Genomic DNA, 23365 nt, shown 5'->3' on the forward strand with positions numbered 1-23365 from the left:
TGCCCCGCGCCGGGCGCTCTGCGAGTGACGTACGCGCCGCGGCTCGGACGGCGGGAAGCGGCCATGGTAGTAACGGGCGGGAGGGGTGGCGGGCGAGCCCCGGGCGGCCCCCGGCGCTCAGGGCACCCCGGCGCTCCGACACCGCGGCGCCGGGAGGCGGTCTCGGCCGCTGGGGCCGCGGGGCTGCTTTGCGGGGAGGGCGCTGGCTTCCCGGCTGGGAAGGAGCGAGGTTCATGCCTGGGCTGTGAGCGGGAATGTCCCGCCTCACGTCCTGCCGCCGTTGTGCTGCGGGGGTTGGCGGTGGGGGCTCCCTGTCTCACCGCTTTTGAGAGTTGTTTGTACCTTGCCGATATTTTGGTGCTTTCGTGTCTCTTTCACAAACCTTCCGTCGCTTTCCTCTCCCCTCCCTCGCCGTCTGCCCGCAGCTGGTGTTTGTGTGCTGGGCCACAGGACGCATTTCGCCTTCCTCATGTGTGTGTACGGGTATGAAAGGGACAGTGCCAAGAGAATGGATGCAGGCTCTGCTCCGCTGTGCCCAGCAGTAGGACGAGGGGCAATGGGCAGAAACTGATGCCCAGGAAGTTCCGCCTCGACATGAGGAAGAGCTTTACGGTGCAGGTAACCATGCACTGGAGCAGATTGCTCAGAGAGTGTGTGGAGTCTCCCTCACTGGAGATACTCAAGCACCATCTGGACACAATCCTGTGCCATGTACTCTGGGATGACCCTGCTTCAAACGGGAGGTTGGACCAGATGACCTCCTGTGGTCCCTTCCAACCTGACCCATCCTGTGATTTTTTTTTTGTAAAGCCTTGGCTAGCATAGAGCCTACACTTGCACATGTGTGTATTTCTTACCTAATTATATAGTCCTAAAACAAAGTAAGAAGGAATAACTTGTTGAAAATGGAAGACATTAGTATTAATGCCAAAAAAACTTTAGGTTTTCAGGTATGGTGTGGAAATAAAAATGTAATTTAACCATACTGAAATGGGGAAAACTGCAAGCTACAAGAAAATAAGATCCGAAAGTGACATTTCATTGTGTGTACTGTGTAAGGTAGATAAGAGCACAGCATTAAGGACGGCAAGTCAGTTTGGCTTGTGAGAGCCCTGTCATGTCTTACAATATGTATATTTTGAAATGTTGTATGAAATTGACCCAGAAATTTAAAGTTATCAGCAGAATCATTTCATAATTTTTGTGCGATAGAGGTTTTCTGTCTTTCTCTTCAGAGAAAAGAAAGCATTATTATTCCACATAATGCTTTAATAGTGATGAATTATAGTATTGCAGGGCATATGGGCAGAATAGGTTTTTATCCCACCCCATGACCCCTTTAAATTTCCAAAGCATGAGGTTCTTTTTCTCCCTTTTATTCTTCTGTCTCCCCACTATCCCCCCAAACTCTCTTTGTCTCTTTTTTTTTTGTTTGTCTGAGAAAAAACTAAGACTGCTTAGTTTCTTTCTTAGTTTCTTCCTTCTGGGCAGTCTTTGCTGGAGGCATTTCAGAAGTCTTAATAAATTATGGGAACTGGTTCTGTTTTATATTATGGAGCCATTCCAAGACTCTTAAGAAGATAATGATCTTGCTTTCCAAAATCTATGCTCATTAGTTCTATAAGATCATGGTAACCTAGATTTTGTAGAGCTCTGTTTTAAGTGCAAGAAATTTGCCAGGAAGACTTAGTAGAAGTATTGGCTGTGTGAGTTCTCTAGTGTAATTCCAGCATTCAGTGAGATGTTCTGATTCTCTTTCCTCATCCACTTTGCTATGAGGTGCTTGAACTTCACAAGTACTAGTAGAATATTTCACTCCTTTTAAAGAATAATAATAATTTTCTCTGATGCTGTGTTTTTGTACTGAAAAAGAACAAAAGATTGAGTTAGTAATTTATGTTTCAATCAGAAGGTAGAAAAGTATAATTCTTCTCTAGATCATTATCTATTTTTAACATTTCTGTTTCTATGTGTTTGGTGGGTCTAGTGACCCATTAAGGCATTTTTAAAGGCCTCCTGCATCTGGTATATCTAGCCTGTTGATTGTTTTCCCTGGGAAAAAAATTTTACTCCTTCTTATTTTTCCCCTGTTAATTGCTGCTGTCATTCAGGTATCTCTTAAGTGAGAAGCATACAAATTCATAAATTAATTCCAGTTGTTTCTTTCTGACCCAACAATTTCTCAAAGTTTTTAATTTAACTTGGATTGATTTTTATTTAGGCTTCCCAGGTGCTCTCTTTCCTTGGTTGTCTGTATGTTCTTTCAGGTTCTTTTGTTTGTTTTTCTAGTAACTTTGAGGGTGCTTAATTTGTTAATCAAAAATATTCTGAATTCAAATGAAAGAGAAATATATTACCATGTTTATTGACAGAACAGAAGTTAGTGCCTGAAAAGAAACATATATATAAAATACATAATAAATATTGCACATAAATGGAGGTAGAGCGTGGCTTTGTAGATGTGAGACTCCCTTATTGTTTCTATAATAATGCTGTTGGAAAATAAAGAAGCCATGGCAAATAATCAAAGCGGTTATGAAAATTTAGGATTTTGTCATTCAATTTTAAAAGTAAATTATTAGTCTCTTCTTAGACACTGATTCTACTTAGTTATATAGTTAGCAGATTTTACTTAATGGCTGGGTGCTTTCTAAAACTATGGAGGAGTTAGCTAAAAGATTTGGATTAAGAGAGTTTTTTTCTGTTGCATAGTTGATCTGAAATGGCAAGGATGATTAAGTAATCAGTTATTGTAGATCTACATGATAACACGTTCTCTTTGCTTGTTAATAGGCTGAATGTGCATCAGAAATCAGTGACACAGCTCGTCCTGTCGAAGCCAAGGTAGAAGTCTTGGATGAATGTGAGAGTATTTGGAAGCAGATTGAAGAGGTATGCAAATATCAATGATAGACAAGGTTTATTATAGTGCTTTTTCAGAATTATTTTATTCACCACATGCTTGCTCCACCCTCTCCAAAGAAACCACTCTGATAAAACCAAACCAAGCAACCAATCAAAAAACCCACACAAGCAAAAAATCAGAAACAAACAAACAGAAAAAAAAAGGAAATAGTATCTTCAGTTAGGTCAAATGTAGAAGTGCTTGGAGGGGTGGAGAATGCTTTGTAAAGTCAATGTGCTGATGTTACTATTTATTTAGTGTGGGACTGTATATTAAAATTATGGAAAATGAAGGAATCTTATTTGTGTTGCGGTAGTACCAGCGTAAAGAGACCCTTCTCTCTTTAGCCTCACAAAAGGTGGGATTCCATTTCACACGTCCTTTGGATCTTAGAGGAGAGAGAGAATAGGATGAGAGAGAGGCAGAGGAGGACAGTGATGTCTCCCTATGCTTACTCCCTTGCAAACTCACAGTTACATTGTCATGGTTAGAACTTCTCTCGTACATAGCACAATATGTTAACAAATAACAGTTTAGGGGTGGTTATTTTTATTTTCTGGATTCCCAGAAAAGATAAACTTCTGTCAGTTCTTAGGGAATACTGTTCAGCCTTGTCCATGACTCTTTTCTCAGTTTCTTATGTTCTTCATCTGTTCAATGCCTTTCCCCATATGAACTTTTCCCTCATAACTTGCCTTTTTACTCAAAGAATACATCTTTCTTTAGGTGCTACTTCTCTCCTTCAGAGTTAATTAAGTGTTACTTTACTGTGCTGTGATTTCAAAACTTTTCTTAAGTTGCTCTTCTGGGTTAGGGTATAGGGGATGTGGAAGGATCCAAGTTAAAATTAATTTATTTCTATATTTAAAAAGTTGTGTTTAAATTTCTAAGAATTGCATTTTGTTCTTACAAAAGAGAAGAGTAAACAACTTTCTTTGTGTTTTATTTCTTTTTGTTTCTACCAAGTGTCAGAGCAAGCTAATGCTTCTAGGAAGAGAGACACTGCTACCATCAGATGCCAAGGTAAGACAGTGGGTTTTTTAAAATGCTCCATTTTCTGCTAAGACCATAGAATCAGAGAATGGCCTGCCTTAGAAAAGCCCTTAAAGATCATCCAGTTCTAATCCAGGCATAGGCAGAGACACCTTCAACTAAATTAGGTTGCTTTAAGCCCCTTTCCAGCCTGGCCTTGAACCCTTTTAGGGATGGGGCGTCTGCAGCTTTTCTGGGCAACCAGTTCCAGTGTCTCTGTGCTTATACAATAAAGAATTTCTTCCCAGTATCTAATCTAAACCTGCCCTCTATCATCTTAAGGCCATTTCCCCGTTCCCTATCACTACATGCACTTGTGAACAGTCTCTCTTCTTTCTTTTAGGCCCCATTCAGGTACTGGAAGGTCCTATAGTGTTTCCCTGGAGCCTTCTCCAGGCTGAACAAACTCAACTCCCCTCACCTGTCTTTATAGGAGTGGTATTCCAGCCCTCCAATCATCTTTGTGGTTCTCCTCCAGACATACTTGAGCAAGTTCACATCCTTCTTATATTGGGAACCCCAGAGCTGGAGGCAGCACTCAAGGTGGGGTCTCACCAGAGCAGAGTGGAGGGGCAGAATCCCCTTCCTTGACCTACCTGCTGGCCATGCTGTATTTGATGCAGGGTTATGATTGGCTTTCTGGACTGCAAGTGCATGTGTCCAACTTCTCATCCAGCAAGATTCCCAGATCTTTCTTCTCAGGGCTGCTCTCACTCGGCCTGTATTGATACTGGGGGTTGGTTGCCCCGACCCAGGCATGGAACGTTGTGCTTGGTCTTGTTAAACTTCATAAGTTTCATACTAGTGCAGCTCTCAAGCCTGTCCAGGTCCCTCTGGATGCCATCCCTTCCCGGCAGTGTGTCAGTTGTCCCACACAGCCTGCTGCTGTCAGTGACTCGCTGAGGGTGCCCTTGATCCCCCTGTCCATGTCCCTGACAAAGATGTTACATAGTGCCTGTCTCAGAAACATGGCCTATGCAATGCCCCCTCATCACGGATCTTCACCTGAATGCTGAACTGTACCTGAGTGTCACCATCCAGCCAATTCCTTACCCACTGAGCAGTCTGTTGTCACATCTGTGTCTCAAGAGTATAGTGACAAGCATGTTGTTCCAAACAGTGTCAAATGCTTTGCACAGCTCCCAAATAGATGACATCAGTCGCTCTTACCTTATGCACCAATGCCCTAATCCTGTTATAGGAAGCCACCCAATTTGTCAGGTGTGATTTGCCCTTAAATTCATGTTGCTTAACAACAATTGCCTCTTAATTTTCCACATGACTTAGCATAATTTCAAGGAGGATATGGTCCTTGGTCTTGCTGGGCACAGAGGCGAGACTGATCAATCTGTAGTTTACAGATATTTGTTTTTGTCTTCTTAATAATATGGGTTGTGTGTCTCCTTTTCCAGTTGGTGGGATCTTCACCAGACTGCCATGACTTTTCAGGTTTAATCCTATCTGGCCATCTTAGCTGTTCATCACTCCCCTCTTCATCTGGGCAGGGGAGAGGAAATATAACTGAAGCTTCAGGAATCAAGATCAGGACAGGTTTTCTCTTACTAAGTTTGAAAAATGCAACCAATAAATGACTAACATAGGCAGCAAAATGGGAGAAGAAGGGGGTGTAACTTAATACTTGTTTGGACTTTTTCCTAATCAGTGCATATGTAATTTCTTCTTGTTAAATGTCATTGTTGCGCTATCCCTTGCAGTATCCTTGGGGACTGCAGCTGTGGGATGAGCAGGTTCGCAGTGTGCTGAGTAAAGACCTGTCTGAAGCACGGAGCTCAGTGGGGTGCAGTGATGGGGCTGTATCTGGCTGGCCACCAGCCACCAGCGGTGCTCCTCAGGGTGCAGCTCAGCTCTGTTCCACGTGTTTATCAGTGACCTGGATGAAGGTTGGAATGCACCGTGAGCACGCTGGCTGATGACTCCAAACTGGACGATGGTTGGCACTCTGGAGGGACCAGAGGCCTTGCAGAGGGATGGAGCTAGCTTAGAACATTGGGCAGTCCTCAGTGGCATGACATCTAATACCAGCAAGCCAGCGGGAGAGGAGTGGCTGCTGGGCAGCCCTGCAGGAAGGGCTCTGAGGACATTAGAAAGTATTTTTTTACCTGTATGAACCTTCCTCTGAAGGGCCTTCACAACTCTGCCAATTCTGACTCCTTCTCATTTCCCCCTTTTGAAAAAATAAGACAAACGTTCCATGATCCCTGTGAATTACTGTAAAATATTTTGAAGAAACTAGTGTTCTATTGTAATAGATGCTCTTTTGTTTTCTGCTGTATTAAGTTAACAATTCGATTTCTATCCTGTTCCACCTCATTTTATGCCAATGCAACTCAGCACACTTCAAGAGATCCTTCTTTTCTTGTTACACAGCTTTCCTTGTTAATGCTGCAATGGAAAGCTTTAAAAGTAGATGTTCATCAGTGGCAAGCAAGAAGTCCTGAAGGTGAGTAACTGTTTCCTTGTAAAGAATGTTTGTATAACCTTCTGCAAAGTTTCTTTCATCTAGGCAATGAGTATATTGAATATCTGCTGATTGTATTTTCATTCCATAACTACTTAAAAATTAAAATAATGCTACTTTAAAAAGTAGCATGTATGTTTCATTTCTTCATTATTTTTGCACTTCAGTTCTAAGTCAACTTGAAATTAAAAGTGAATTCCACTAAAACTTAATCCTATAATTCTGGACAAATAAGTGCATGATTCATGTCACAATTCATCAGTCAGTTAAATGGAAAAACAACTATTAGCAGATCTCCTAACCAAATAAAAAAAGTTAATTATCCTCTTACCCTCCTTCATATTCTTTTCTGAGTGATTGTTTTTTCTCTATCTTTTATTTGTATTTAGTTTTTAGAACAGAAATATTTTGGCAAATAATTTTGTCTTTTAAGAAGCTGATACATTAACTATACATCTTCTGATTGTTTTTCTGATTAAAGGTGTGTGGTATTATGATGTGACAGTTGAAACTTTAAAATAGACCTTTAGTGCTAAGCCCTTTACACTGTAGTATTTTGAATTAACAGGGATTGGAGATTTCAAGTCAAGATAAAGTGGTAAGAGCAACTAGAGTTTTTTAAAAATGCAGGAATCCAGAACACTTACTGATTCTGAGAAGCACAAACCACTGAGACTAGGGGTAGTGCTTATATTTGTTAGGCATTATCAGTCAAAAGGTATCAATTCCTCAGTTCTTCAAAGTTCTCTTTGTACATAAGCACCACCCTCTTGCAAGGCTGATGTGGCCAGATACTGGAAATAAAAGCATTCAGGATCTAAGTGTGACTAAAGTAATCTTTGTTTCCAGATGTCCCATGTGGACATTCCTGAAACAGTTCACACTACACTATCATTAATATTCTGGTAGTACTCATGGTTATGTCTCCTGTCAAGGACCTGTTAGCACCTTTCAATCCAGTAAAACTTCTAGTTAATCTTTAAATTAATATATTGACTAAATTGAATATTTTTACGTCAGTAAAGGCTTGGTTTTATAATATTTACAAAATTATAGGAATGTCTTATAGACAGCATGTGGTGATTTCCAATGTTTTGTCATTTAGCCAAATGGAAATGCCTTTTCAGATCAACATCAGAAGCAGTTCTCCAACTTTTTTCAAAGTCTACGTATTTGCTGCATCTCATCACTAAATAAGAGAAGCTAGAGAAGCTAGGATTTTTTTTTTTTTATAAAGAGATACTGTTGCTGTATTAGAATAAATTCATAGTTCAGTGTTGTAAGCCTCACTCCAAGAACTGTCAGCCTCCAGTGCTACTGAGGTATGTAGACCAAAGGTATGTCATTGAATGAATTTGGAACATACTGGTTCCTGGCTGCTGTTCATGAATAAGTTGTGGGCTTAAAGCAAATTAATTGAAAGAACTTAGTTTTTATCTGGGTAAAATACCCGAGGCTGTTAGATTTCCATACTAAAATATGTATATTAAACTTCAAGCTATTGGCTTAAAAATGTCCTTGGCCTATTTTTTTGGCTTGCTGACTTGCTTTGTTCAACCATTCTTACTTCTTCCCAGATGATAATATTTCTTATTAGAAATCCTAATTTTTTAATAGAGAATTGTCTATAATTAGTACTGTACAACCAGATCTCTGCCTTTTTTGGCTCCCTTTCCAGTGGAAGAAAAAAATCCTGCTAAGAATTTGAATAGAGTTATGGTACTTTTATGGAAATGAGGAGTCCCCTTTGCTTACTTCTCTGTCTTGGCTCCTTTCTACCTATTATTTGTTTTAAAGGAGGAATTACTTAATTGAAAACATTATCTGATTATATCTAAATAAAAACAGCAGAAATACTTATTTAATACAATTAACTAATAGAGCATGAATGTCAGGCTGTCTTGTAACTTTTGTTTTAGCTTTTAGTAGTGGCCAGTTCATTTCCTGTAAATGAGGACCTGTCAGCATTTCAGTCTTAAACCTTATTTTCAGAGGTTATAGCTTGGCAGTTCTACATTTTTTTGAGCACAATATTGGCAAACAGACTTGAATTCACAATGCAAATTTTATTTTTGCAAAGCTTTTGCTTTAATGTCTTTTTCTTTCTCAATTTCTGGTATTATTTATGTAGCTCTAGATCTGCTAAATCAGCTGAATTAAAACTTCTAAAAAAGCTTTTGGCTTATAAAAATAAAATTTAACTTTTACCTTTGCAAAATCGGGAAGTGAAAGCAACCATATTTTAAACCATTTCAAACAGTTGTGGTCTCTGCATAAATTCTGTTTTTCTTTGCAAAATAGCAGTATTCTGCCAAATACCTTTTTGTTTTATTTTGAGTTTCTGTATAAACATGTGCATAGTAGTTGCTTTTACATTCCTAGCATCTGGTAGTATTTTTCTTAGTAATTGTACTGTGTATCACTAGGCAATTCTCTCTAACATTTGATTTTTTGCAAGTGCAGTGATTCAACAAAACTGAAAAAGATTTAATTGATTGTGGATTGAGCAAGCAGTGAATTTACAGCAGCAGCTGGCATAAGTGTGTTGTCCCAGTGTTTTAGATCTGCATTGTTCCTTCACTAAATTATGGCTAGTGATTTCTTTCCCAGGAACAAAGGGCCTTCTATTCTGATACTTGCACAATATGAACAGTGAATGGCAAGCATGAACTCAGGATTAGGTATCTTGAAATAAAGAAGCGTTATGAGGCAGTTGTAAAAAGTGGTAATATTTGGTAAGGGAAGGCTTATAAAGATCATGTCAGCAGGAAGTGGCAGGAGGAAGAATTGGATGGGTTTTTTTCAAATATACTAGTGAATGTGAATAAAAGCTCACCAATTAATTTTGTCACATGTAGGTAGTATATTCATATAAAGAAATAAAGAAAGTATATATATACTATATATATATATACTATATACTATAAAGAAATCTTACTCTGATGAAACACAGACTACTGTCTCCTGCAGCTCTTACGCTTAAGTGGGAGCAGAGTACTTAAACTTTGTGTCAAGATTTAGAAACAGCAATTTTCCAATTTTTTTGGAACTGAAAGGAGTTTTATTGAAGTTTTATGCATTTTTTGATGCTTCAGTAGTTTTTCTGATTTTCATCTCAGAACAAACAGTGCTTTAAAACTACTTATCTTAAGCTCTTTAAAATTTTTCAGGTAAGTACTATAACATTACCAAAGAAAGTACTTTTCTGAATTTATTAAATGGATTGTGTGTATTTAGGAGATGTTTAATGCTGTCATGAGAGGGTTAAGGATTTCCTTTTTGATTAAGGAATTTTTATTTAAGTAATTATTTGTAAGATTAGAGAGTTCAAGCCCAAACTTCCACCAAAAAATCTGCCTATAAAGAGTTTAGTCTGTTAGAATAGCTTTCATTTCTCCTGTTGAGAATGAAACATCATTCATTGTATTGAATGAATTGAAATAGTTCAAAATAGTCATATGTTTATGCACAAGCTGCAAGTGGACATGGATCTGAGAATTGACTGGAGTCTGTTGAGCACTGTAAAAAACAAGAATTTAACTTTTTATTCTGAAAATGCATGAGTCATAAATCACTGCATTTTGTAGAAGCATTCTGGAGAAAAATTTTCATCTTCTTGAATTGTACTTTGGTTTCACTTAGATATTGCTGTTGCTCAGTGTTTTGAGTTTGGGTATTGGCCTTGCTGGGTCATTCATCTCCCTACTGTTTTTGTGAACAGTAAGGATGGTGACATGCTTCTGAAGTTATTAAAACTAGGTTCTATAGTCCTGATCAAGCATCTAGGAGGCTATTTAACAAGGAATTGGAGGACTGGAAGAATTTGATTGCCCACATTGGTAATGTTGATGGAATGCCTTCAGCTGAAAAAATCAGGCTTGCTTGTCTTGAAATGTATAGACATACGCTATTTATTCATTATGCACCCTCACCAATGTATTTGCAGCCAGTTCAGGTATAAAAATAACACACAAGCATTAACACTGCACTTTTTTCAGTCTAATTTAATTTGCTTAATAGTGATAGTAGGTTAGCCCGGCAGGACACCACAGCATGTGGTTAAACTCCTACTGAGAGCCAAACTGTTTTTCAGAAGCTGCACAAATTTCTCTCTAGCCAAGCTGCTTTTCAGTATAAATAAATCTTTATCATCCAATGGAAAAAATAAACAATTCATTTTATTTTTCAGTAATTTCTACCAATCCAGATGTACTGTTAGAATTGGGAAAAGAAGAGGTAAGTCTAATTAAATTGTGTTGGGAAAAAAAACAATACATGCAATTGCTGTGTTTTCCTATGACTGTTCCTAGGGTGCTAAAATGCTGTGTATTTTCCTTCAGCCATTTATGTTGTTCTAATGCTTTTTTCCCCCTCTAGTATAACTAGTAAAATTTCCTGGTTGTAATGAGTGAGGTTTTAAACTGACTTACTGCACAAGTAACTGAGTAGTGCACAATAAACAGTATTTTGCCTCTGGACACACCATCTAATCACAGTAGCTCAGCAAACTTATCTGTGTGCAATGAAAATGATGTGACAATCGACATCCCTGCTACATTAATGCTCCAAGGCCTCACTTAGGATTGGAGTTCCATTGTGCTGGATGCTACCAGGAGACAGAAATCTTGACTGATGACCATGCCTTGCAAAGACTTAACTGTCATCTGTAACATTGTGCAGCAGCATCCATTTCTAGGCCTGAAGCCTTCACACTGTACTTTTCAAGATTACTTTCAGTTAACATGGCTCAAGGGCAAGAAGATCCACTCAGAATTGTGTCTGAATTTTAATTGCTAATCTGTCACAGAATGGCTGGAGTTAGAAGGGAGATAGAATCATAGGATAGTTTAGATTGGAAAAGGCCTCTAAGATGATCGAGTCCAACCATCCAAATCCATGACTAAACCCTGCCCCTAAGTGCCTCGCAGGATTGTGTCGAGGTGGCTTTTGAATATCTTCAAAGAAGGACACTCCACAGCAGCCTGTTCCAGTACTCAGTCACCCTCCAGTAAAGCAGTTTTTCCTAATTTTCAGATGGAAATTCCTATATTTGAGTTTGGGCCTCTTGCTCCTTGTACTATCACTTTGTACCATGGAAAAGACACCTGCCTTTAAGATATTTGTGTGTGTTTTTTTAAACAAAATGTTATAATACATTGCATTTCATACTTAATAGAAAATGATGTAATATTATGTGTTACATGGAAGAGTCAGTTACCTTAGACATTGAGTTCTGTGGCAATAATTTGCAAATATTTTGTTGAGTTCCTCCATTGGAAGAAAGAGCAAATCAATAATGTCTTGTGGGTAACATTATACTATATCGATGGCACATAGGAATGCTGTGTGACTTGAGAATATTCCTGGGTCTAATGCCTTCTAGTATCACTCACAACAGCAAATCTGACTGCTGTTAAGAGTCACTATCAAAAAGTTGTTAGGTTACACACTTTGATTGGCATGTTGATCTGATATTTGAGGATTACAGGGTTTTTTCCAGATGTTATATATATCGAGCATATTTGTTTCTGTAGCGTATTTTCAGAATGTATATTTCTTTGAGCTAAATTCCTAGGTGCTCTTATTTTGTATGGAAGCAGAAAAAATACATCCAAATCATAGGTTTATATAAGAAACATTATTTTGTAGAAGACCATAGTGCTGTAACAGGGGATCTCATAAATTTATACAAGTGTCTGAAGAGAATGGAGCCAGGCTCTTCTCATTGATGCCAAGCAGTAGGACAAGAGGCCATGGGATGCACAAGAACACAAGGAAGAGCTTCTTTACTGTGCACTGGAACAGATTGCCCAGAGAGATTGTGTAGTCTCCCTTGCTGGAGTTTGTCAAGAACTGTCTGCAACCTGTGCCATGTGCTCTTGGATGACCCCTGCCTGACCAGGGAGGTTGGTCCACATGACCCACTGTGGCCTGTCACAATGGTTAAGGAAACTTCCACATCCAACAGTCCAGGAGCAGTGGTGTCAGTTACTAAGCCCATTCACAGCTACCCACACTCACACAGATCAGGTGTCCTTACCAGCTCAATCGTAGGTTTCCTTCTTCCCCTAGGCTCACACATCCTGATCCTTAAAATAATTTAATCATGGCATAATAACAGAATAACAGCTTGAGCTGGGTGCCTCTGAGGAAGTACCCAGAAAAAAGGAATTTTATACCCTCAAAGCCAAAAGGCTTTATGCCCTCACAGTGTGAACACAGAAGAATCCAGATGTCATCAGCTTCTGCTGTGTCTCCATGTCCCTTCCCCTGGCAGGGCCACAGGCCCCCAGGTGCCCTGCTCTACAGAGCCAGCAGTTCATGGCCTCTTGCCTGGGGCTCTTGCCAGAGCTCAGCCCAGAGCTCAACCTGCAGCTCTGCTGCAGCTGCACCCTGAGCCACCTGCACTGAATGTGTTCCTCAACACAACCTTACCTATTCTGTGATTTCTATAATGGAAGACCCAGCCCACTGAGAGTCCACTGTTCACTAGATTCAGCAATGCTTATAACTTCTGACTGTAGTAGTTTTATTTCTCTGTATTTCCTGTCCCAGATATGTCATAGCACTGGGGATCATTTAATTAATGGATGCAGTTAGTCTTTCATTTTCTGTACATTTTATGTGGTGCAAGTAGCATGAATTCATTCTTGCCAGCAGCTGCAGTAGTTTAGACAATAGAGCCCTGGTGCTGTAGACATTTTCTCCTCAGCCATTCATTCGCTGAGCAGTTCATGTGTGTACTTCAGGTAAAATTAAGTATTTTGTTAAGCTCTGTGAGCTTCAAGAAGACACTAATGAGCAACTGGTCACAGTGACGTTTTCAATAGCTCCTGCATTTTAAACTGGATTTTAATGTTTTCTAAGGAATTGCAGATGATTTTCTTCCCTTTTATCAGATTTACAAATGTAGCCTTACATAGAACAAATACTACAGTCCGGGCTACCTGCAAATAGTTTAATTTCTATTCTTTTATAGTTGCAGAAAGTAAAAAATGATCTTGAAATGGTGCTGTCAACAATTCAGTCAAAGAATAAACGACTGGAAGAAGATCTGAAAAGGTAATACAGTAATTTGGACTTTGGAATGCTGTGAGCTTTTTTCTTTTTTTGACTACCCAGGGAAACTATTTATCTGTTGTGCCATTTCATACCTTTCATGTTTCAAAGAGAGAAGCAGTGGAATGAGGAACAGAAACAGATGCTAGAGACTCTTAATAAAATGGAAGAAGAGGCAAATACCGAAGCTGAACATCCTTCCAAGAAAAGGTATTTCTACATTTTTGAGTTACAAATTCAAGAATTTAAATATCAACAGGAGCAAATGAGCAAGCAAACTCTTAAAATTTATTCTTTGTTTTATTTAATGGATCAGATAATTGCTCAGTAATCCATATTTTAAACATGAAAGTAATGCTACTATATCCTTTGATTAAAGATGATTAATTTCTAACAACAGATAATAAGGGGGTTTTTTACTTAGGAGGGATTTTTTAGTTACTTTATTTGATCCCTTGTTTTGTTGCTGTGTTTTTACTGTTAGTTTGAAAACTAGAGAACTCAATGAGCTGAAAAATAAACTACTGAAATTAGAAACCTATAAGAAAGAACTCTTGAGTGCTTTGGGTGAATTTCTGGATGAACATTTTCCCCCTCCAGAGGAAGGTGAAAATATTAAAAAAAAGGTAAGACTTTTCTTTAACTATTAAATTTGAAATGTTGAGTTTATATTTAATTAGATGCAGTACCTGTTTGAAGTCTCTAGCATTGAACCTGCAGTTGTATTTGAAATAAGCATAATTTTTACAGCTGATCCTCTAGGTTTAATTTATATTTTTCAGGTTGTTTTATATTATTTAAGGCTGTTTCCAGCTGGGTATTTTCTTTTCTTAATGCATATAGCCCTTACCCAATGAGATACATAGCAACATATTGTATTTCTTACTGAACTGCAAGCCATGCCACATTTGGAAGTGGTGTGAGGTTCAGTCCAAATTTGCTCTTTTTTTTTTTTACTTGACTGGGCAAGTAGATTCCTATTTTCCTTGGCAAAGCAAATTTTAATTGTTTAACAATGTTTTTGGAACAAAAAGGAAAAGTGTTTATAATTACAGAGTAGTTTGGAATGTTAACCATCAGATTTTGTTCAGGCAAACTGGGTCAAAATTATCGTAAAACCTCAGGGAGAATAGGCAGCCAGGGAGTATTTTGCATAATAAATTCAAAGTGTGCAGTAAAAATAAAACTATTACCATTAGTATTTGATAGATTAAAAAAAGCTATGAAAAAAAGGCAGGGTTTGATTTTGATTTCAGGAACACTTAACATTACAGAAGCTGAAATTATTTCTTTAATCCAGTTCCCTATTATTTTGGGTAACTACATAATATAAAAATTTCTTCAATATTATCATTGAGCTCCATTTTAGAACAAATAATTTTTTTACTACTGTTTCTCCTGTGTTTTTTCTTCTAGCACCTCAGAATAGCTCTTTTTCTTTCTTGTGTTTATTTCTCCTGATATATTTACAGCAGCAATCTCATATCCTCTCTTTCTTTGTTTTGCTAATTGAACTAGGAACACCTTTATGTTCTCCTGCGAGATAATATTTTTCAATTCTTTAGCTTATCCTAATAATAACCATTGTCTGTTCGTTTTCACTTGGATTCATCTTTTTTACAACCTGCTAAGAAACAATATTATAAACAAAAGTACTAGCTCACACCCATCACCAAACCAAAGTCTTTTCTGTCTGTAATTTGCAGCTAACGAATCCTGATCTTTTAATTAAAAAAATGTTTTGCACATAAGTGCATATTTTGCATATAAAAATGCCAGTGGATTTGTCAAGACATGGTGTTCATTTTCAAAGTATTATTCAAATATCTTATTTTGTTGAATCTTAGTTTTCCTTCATACCAATGCTTTACTTTCCTGTTCTTAGTAAATGTGACATATTTTGGTCTAAGTCTCTCTGTTTTAGAAAGAGTTGAATGTGGGACAGTGTCAAATGATTTGCAAAAGTCCAGGTAGATGCCATCAGTTGTTCTTCCTTTTCTACAAATACTGTAACTCTTGTAGAAGGCCACTGAATTTGTTGGGTGTAAATGGTCTGTAGTGAAACCATGTTGGCTGTTACCTATCACTTTACTTAAACAAAAAAACTACTTTGATTAATTTCAACACAAGGTTTTATCTTTTCTTAGCTTAAATTTTATTTATACATTTCCTGAACTCTTAAACAGAGTCTGTTTTCTGACAGTCTTTTTCTTTCTTTTCACTCTTTGTGAATTCATAGCTTTTCTATACCTTTTGACTCACTTGGATCACTTGGCTTAACTACAGGTACCTCTTAATCTACATCTAAGTAATTGACTGGGAAGGCAGGACAGCATGCCATTTTGCCTACATTTATTGGGTGTAAGAAATACAAATTGTAATCACTGAAATGAATTAGCAATGAAATTAGCTGTTATGTTGATTCATGAGAACACATTATTCACTTCTCTTATCAGCTTGGTTCAGCAGTCTAGCAGCACCAAACTCTGCACATCAGCAATTTTGCTTCACTTTGTGGAAGGATGTTGTGTTCACAGTGGTTCTGTGTGAGGGCAAATGTGCAGGGTTGATGTCTGTAGGACATGGCTGCAATATAGTTTGAACTGCTCCAAGCCTCACTGGTCTGGTTCCACCCTCCTTTCACCTGGCGACATGCATGTGGGATTGAGAGTGGGAATGGGAGTGAAGACTGCATCATAACAGCTCATGTTGGCTTCCATTGCCATGGCCCAACACCTTTAATATAGGTAGTGACTGTAGTAACGATGATCTAGGATAAAAATCTACTTTTTTTTTTCAAGATAATAATACGAAAAATCAGAGGCTGAGGAATATTCTTTATGCAAATCTGTGTGATAGGAAGGGTGAAGAAGGTGCCTTTCAGGCTAAATAATGAAATGCTGAGCATCCTGCTTAACGACTTTATAAGCATTAAGTGATTAGTGGTCCTTAATTGTATTAGTTGTAATTTTGACCAGGGAAATATATCAGTAAAGGTTGTGAAGTTTCATGTTTGCTCTAAGGAACTTTTGCTGATAGGTAATGTCGATTCTATTTCCTCAGCTAAATATTGAGATAAGGGCATATAGATAGATGTTATTGGGTCATAGCACGAGGATTTGCAGAGCTTCCATGGAGCAGGCTCTCCCTGGAAACTGAAACTTCTGACTGTCTGCAGGTGAGACTATTACAAACTGTGACTGGGAAAAAGGATCCAGAATTTGCCTTTCAGAATATTCTTCTTTCTTGCTTGTTTTCTTCCTCTGTTCCAGAAGTGAAGTTTGTATAAGGTGCTGCACAGCTGGTAATATCTTGGGTCTTAAATTCATGCATTCAACAGCAATGCTGAGAAAGCCAGTGGAATATTATCTCCTTTATTTTGTTGAAACTGAAGTGCATGGGGGAAAAGAATAAAACTGGAAAATTAAAGAATCAGGTTTACCTTGCAACAGTACAAGCAGATCCATTGACATTGCTGCCAAAGGAATCTCTATAGACAAATGGCTTGATTTGATTGCTACAAAGGAAAAGAAGTAATCTTTTAGTGGTATTTTATCATTGCCTTTTATTCCACCAAAATTTTTGATTATTCTATTTCTCAGCCTTGATAAGATAAATGTTTTAGTTGAATTCAAAGCAAGTAAGTATTCATTGTCAAATTATGAAAAAAAATATTGAGGCACTATGAAATTAAGTCTTGAGTTGTGTCAAATTTCTATTATAAACATTTATTTAAAGCTCATGAAAAATATTTTTTCCTCCAACAAATTTCTTCACAGAACAAATTCTGCACTACATTATAAATTTGATGTATTTGGTTTTATTTAAATGTAAACACAGATGAAAACATTATGATCACTTTAGATAAATCTCTCTTGATAATTCAAAAAATGTTACATTTGAAGTGTAGGATTTTGAACTGGTAGATTTAAATCTAACTAAAAGTTTTCATCTTTTGTGTACTATGCAATCAAATAATTGTGTAATTATTTTGTCAATTAAAGTTTTTCTTAACTGGTTTGGGGTTTTGTTAATTTGGCTGGGGGATGTTTATCTTTCCAGAACTCTTCGGCAGAGACAGCTGTAGAACTGATAGCATTGCAAGAAATTTTAGAGGTAAGACGTTTTCACTATGTAGAGATTTGAGGAATTTTTAAATATTCAGATGTAGTGATGGTGATGATGATAAAGTGTTTATTACTAATATAAATAACAGTATGTGGTATTTAGTTAAGACAGTTAATCTAGAACGATTAAGAATGTTGTGTCTACAAGAAGAGTGCAGGGAGACCTCATTGTGGCCTTCTGGTTCTAAAAGGGGGCTTATAAAAAGATGCAGAGCAACTTTTTGCATGGGGGAATAGTTTTAAATTACAAGAAGAGATACTTAGATTAGCTTTCAGGAGTAAATTCTTTACTGTGAGGGTGGTGAGGCAGTGGAACAGGCTGTCCTGAGAAGCTGTGGATACTCCATCCCTGGCAGTGATCAAGCCCGGGTTGGATGGGGCTTGGAGCAATCTGATCTATTGCAAGGTGCACCTGCCCATGAGAGGTGCTTGGAATGAGATGATCTTAAAGTACGTTCCAACCCAAACCATTCTGTGAATCTAGGTCAGTTTTCTATTTTAATTCCTATCAAAGTAAACCCCACATTATTACAAGAGGTGTGGCAATAATTAACTGGTTCAGTTTAGGCTGGAGAATGGCTGTCTCTTATTTCTTGATTTTACAATATTTGATTCAAAGACATTTTTTATGTGCGTTAGTGGCTCATGTTGGGAGAGACAAATACTGTGTTTAAGAAAAAAAAATTTCATGATCTATTTTATACTGTTTCAAGAAAAATATTTCTGAAATACGCATTAACAGAAGGACTAAATATGTAGCCTCAGACCAATAGTCTTGTGCATTAACTGGATTATTAACTCATACAAGGAAATCAGTTAATCCGATTAATGCATTTCTGATTGATTTTATCAGTATAGAAGCATTGCTTAGTGCGAATTTTTAATTACAGTGCAGTTTATGAATGTGAATTGCAAAGCATAATTTTTCTTCTTGTCTTAAATGTAGCATATGAAGTGAAATTTTCTGTTCCCCCTCCTTAGACAGTTCTAAGTTCTATATGTAAGATGTCCCTGGGGAAAATTTTTTTCTTGATGCAAAATGTGATGTATAAAAATTTGCTGGTATTAAGATGCTATTATCTAATCACTATGTACTACAGTTTAAAGCCCAGGCTTTGGGCTTACATCATCAAAATCATTTTACATGCTTCAAATATCTCAGCATACCTTTTAATGCCAAATTAGGCAGAGCTTGAAAACAGATCAGAATTCAGAGTGGCCACAGTCCTTATGGAAAAAGAATTTTGAAGGTCTTCTAATGCTTTAAAATTGCCCTTCATATTTTTCTGATATTGTTAATCTCCTAAAAATGGGAACATATTCATGTAATATCTGACTTCTGTTTGGAAGAACACACTATTTGAAAAATTTAGACTCATTTTGAATTTCAACATCCTGACCTAAAGTGTCAATGTCCCTTATCTTTGTATTCTGGAAGGTTTTTCTTTGTTGAGTCATGTTGTTCTAGCTTCAAGTCCCTCTTTGTTGGAACTCAGTACATCCCTCTGGATGTCCAGAGTTGCTGAGGACCCCATCAAGGGGCTCGGAGACCCTGGCATGCTGCCCAGAACACCTGGGGATTTGATTTTAACCCCTGGAGCAAGTCACCAGCTTTGTATGAGGACATGAAAGTCACACAGGTTTGAATAGTGTAATAATAAAATATTCACAGGGTGAAAATGTAGATTTTAGGATTTTTGATATAGGGATTATGGGGACAAGATGGAGGAATCAGGGCGTGTCTCGTCCTTCTTCTTTCTTCTTCTTGTTCTCCGTTTTCTGCAGTGATGTTGGCACTTTGGGATTGGTTTAGAGTAGAAGTGCACTGTCTAACATAGGTGATAGGTATTGAGAATTAAGAGTAAATATGATATACGTAGTTTGTAGTATGGAAAGACAACACCGCCTCGGGGGTGGTCAGAGTGCCTTTGGCTGCCTTGCTGTTCAGATCTCGGCTGGGCAGAAAGAAAATTTTATAGATAAGAATTAATAAACAACTTCAAGACTGAAAAGTGAAGAGTCCAGTCTCATTCTTCAGTTGCACGGGCTGAAGCAGAGACAACCTACACATCTCGGGGCAGAGAATATCAACAGCTGACCCAAGACCCTAATGTTAAATGTGAAAAATGTTTTCTGAGGTACACATAAGTTACAGCCATGAAAGCTATTTTGGAGTATCAGATGTCAGAAAAAAAACAGTAAAAATTTGTCTAGAATAATGCATTTGGAGTAAATTCTCATAATTGGAAGTACAAAATATATTAACTGGAACAATTCTTCTTCAGAATTTTCTGAAAAATAAGAGTAGTCATTCATTTGGGTCTTTTATTAGCAGCACTGGATGCAAAAATATAAAATCTGGTAGCAAGTATTTTGAATTTGACTTTAGCACTAAAGGGCAAAAAATATTTTGTACTTACTGAAATTGGGACAGTATAACATTTAAAAGCTCTGAGAAGAAAGATTAAATATCTAGGTTAAATAGAAAGAGCACCATGGGATGGGTAAGATTATTTAATCTGTAATGTGTGCAGTACTCCCCATGAGCAATATCGTGAGGGCATGAATATGATCTCCATGAACTGAAACAAAATGACAAAACTAATTTTGTTTTTAACTCCATTAACTAATTCTGTATCAAGATACAGCGTTTAATCTACATTTATTCTGGAATAAAAGAGGATTCTGGTTCTAATTTTTACGTCAAAAAAGATGTTATGTAGCTAATTGGAAGTCCTTTGCTTTACTTCTACTTTGTATAGGTCTCATATTTCTTCTGTATAGTCCTTTATATCTTATATTGCCTACATCACAGTAATTTGTAAAAATTTGGTTAAAGGAGATAAAATCTAGCTGTTTTGTTAATTTCCTAAATCTTACCCTTTTCATCTTCCAGGTGCTGATAAACACAATAATGACCACTCCTCATGAACCTTATATAACAATTAATCAATCATTTTGGCCACCTTATGTTGAGCTGCTGCTGCGATATGGAGTGGCCCTGAGACATCCAGAGGATCCAAACAGAATACGCCTCCAAGCTTATCACAATTAGTGTGACCTACATGTGCACTTGAAAACAAAACAACACCAGTCTCTTAATTCAGGGCTAGGACATACTTAGGTTTCCTACTAGGCTTTCTTAGTATCAAGCATCACTTCTTGTTGAATGATCTTTTTCTTTTACATTAAAATGGATATTTAAGAGCATAAAACGTAGAAAAAGAAAAAATAATAATCTATTTTAAGTGCTTACAGTTGGCCTTCAGTGTTAGATCAAGATTTACATTATGGAAGCTTTTTATCACTGCTTCTGTAAGATGCCAATTCATGTAACAGACAAATATTTTTAACAGTCTTTTTTACTTTAAAAACCATACTTTATACATTACTTGTATAGATTAGACTTCTTAGATTGCCCGAAGTTGTCTCTATTTCCTTTACTATTTTCTTGTATTCTGTAGAGGCAAAATTCAGAATAACACCACTCCTGTACATGGCCTTACAAACATTTGGAACTAACAGGGAGGTATCCTGTCAAGAATGTGTTATGCCTTGTTTGTTTCTCAGAGCCTTTGCAAACAGTTTTACTGGCTCCATGATAAACACCTGGGAAAGCTGACACACCTTTCTGTGCAAGGTGCAGCAGAAGTTGAGTCTGTGCCTTTCACTGCACGCTTCCCAAATGGCCTACTTTGTGTTATGCTATATTGCCGTAGAGTATCTGTCTTCACTTTTTCAGACCTAGTTGATCAAGGCTTTTAATGGGTCTCTGTTCTGTTGATCTCTACAGCTTCTAAGTTATGTCAGTTGAGAGTTACCTTCTGATTCAATGCTGCCATTTTTTGCAATCTCAGTCTTTTCTGTAGCCATTTTTCTTGTATTTTATTGAGTACAAAAATTTTACTCTTGCTTATCTGTAGTGACTAAATTATCCTTTATTAACCAGATTGTTTTTTATTGAGGGAGGAGCTTGGGTGATTTTTTAATTGATGGAAAAATAAAGAGTTTTGTACTATCATATAATGTTTTTGTGTGATTGTTTTTAGAATGGTGTTCATGTGATTTGGTGTGATGACTTGTAAAGATGATGTCAGGATGCATGGGAGAGGTAAGGGGGACCAGTCTAAGTTCCAGTAGAATTGCTCTTTTTAGACCAATTAAAAGTTAAGCAAAAAACAATCATTCATCTTGTGTAGTTTTGAGTGAATGCTGTTCATTTTACCCTTCCAACTGGTGATTAAGCGTAAGTATATAATGTGGTGCGTGGTGTTGTGCATGAGCATTGACTTCTTTTTGGTTCATATTCCTTGTGTAACTACCCTTCTGTTGTGGTTTATCTTCTCTTATGAGCTCTAGAGTCTGACTAATCTATACACATTTACCTTACAGTATTTTTAATTAAGAATTTTAATAACTGCATTTTTTGGTTTACATTTATAGCATTGTCTCTTTAGGGTTTTTTCCTTGCTTTGTGTTTAAATGCTTTGTATTCTGCTATCCTTTCAGCTTGTTTATTAACACTGCTCAAATGCTTCATTGACACTGGATGACTGCTTCTGTCTTGACATTAATAAGTAGAAGAAGAAATGTTAAACACTCAGTAGCCTCTTGTGTTTAAAAAGAAGAATACTAACCCATACCACCCACTTCCCAAATCCAAACCCGAACCAAAGAATTGAGGAGATAGGACCGTCTATAAACAAGTGCTCTAAAGAAGATGCAATATTCATTATTCTTCATACCAAAATCAAATCTCATCCAAGTAAAATACCAGAACAGATTTAAATGAAAGTACTTCGCATAAAGCTTTACATTAAATTATTGAACTCACTCACTCACTCACTCACTCATAAAATATGTTGTAAGATTATATATGAACTTGCAAAAAAATATTACAGAATTCAGATTTGTGATTATGTAAGAAAATTGGCAGTCTGCAGGTTCAGAATTCTCTATCCTACTAATTGTTGGACCCTGAGGAGATACATAGATATTCCCTGAGATCCTCCTGCGGCTCCACAGCATCTTCAGCATTCTCTGAAGCCTTTCTGCTTAGGCCCTGGATATGCTCAGAACCCAAAGGTTCGGTGTAGAGCTTTTTCCTAAGGAGGGATTGAATCAGTGCAGCAGAAGAAAAGTTGTAGAAAGAGACAATCCATTTTCTCTCATGGCCTAAAATGCATTGCCAGTTTTTAAGAGAAGCTGGTTTAGACTGAAACAGAGCTAGCTGAAAGCTGTAGCTCCTAGAAAAATCCTGACAAGTAAATTGAAGCAAATCAAGGCAGTGATGAAGAACAGATCTTCCTTATGAAAAAAAACTAGGAGTAAGCTCTTTCATCAGTACTTTCAACAATCAGGAACGTTAGGGTGTATGTTGAAGGAGTAGGATAATTTCTCCATTTTTTGTCTCCTTGCATGTCTAAGTAACAGTCGTTTGTTTGGAATTAACACCTCTATTAAATGCTAATATTGTGACTCCATGTGCATTCTGTGAAATTGTTTAGCTTACTGTCAATTTTTAACTCTACAAAGGTAATGTAAAAAAAAAAAGCCAGGATGTTAAATGAACATTTGGAGCTACCAAGCCTGAGTAAGATGACAAACTGATCTGTGAGCAGGCAGTGTGTCCTTTTTGCCAAGAAGGCCAATGATATCCCAGGTGCAAATACGAAGATCAGTGCCTGTCTGCCTGTGCCTTTGCTTCTTTCCCTTTAGTTGACCAGCGGTTCCCTACTCAGCCATGCCTGTCTAGAGAGAATC

General features: G+C 37.4%; 1 protein-coding gene across 2 annotated transcripts; it reads left to right on the top strand.

Annotated features, from left to right (window-relative positions):
- Position 1: 1 nt before the first annotated feature.
- On the top strand, positions 2 to 23080 carry CENPK (centromere protein K). 2 transcript variants are annotated; one of them, XM_058043467.1, is made up of 10 exons: positions 2 to 66; positions 2794 to 2892; positions 3872 to 3928; positions 6326 to 6398; positions 10606 to 10652; positions 13396 to 13478; positions 13587 to 13685; positions 13960 to 14101; positions 17538 to 17591; positions 20499 to 23080. In XM_058043467.1, exons 1-10 carry the CDS (start codon positions 64 to 66, stop codon positions 20655 to 20657), a joined length of 816 nt encoding a protein of 271 aa, XP_057899450.1. In that variant the 5' UTR covers positions 2 to 63; the 3' UTR covers positions 20658 to 23080. The 2 variants fall into 2 exon arrangements, with proteins under 2 accessions (XP_057899450.1, XP_057899451.1); XM_058043468.1 differs by lacking the exon at positions 13587 to 13685.
- The last annotated feature ends 285 nt before the right edge of the window (positions 23081 to 23365 follow it).

This window comes from Melospiza georgiana, chromosome Z (genome assembly GCF_028018845.1).
Source record: "Melospiza georgiana isolate bMelGeo1 chromosome Z, bMelGeo1.pri, whole genome shotgun sequence".
In the NCBI taxonomy this organism is placed as follows: Eukaryota; Metazoa; Chordata; class Aves; order Passeriformes; family Passerellidae; genus Melospiza; species Melospiza georgiana.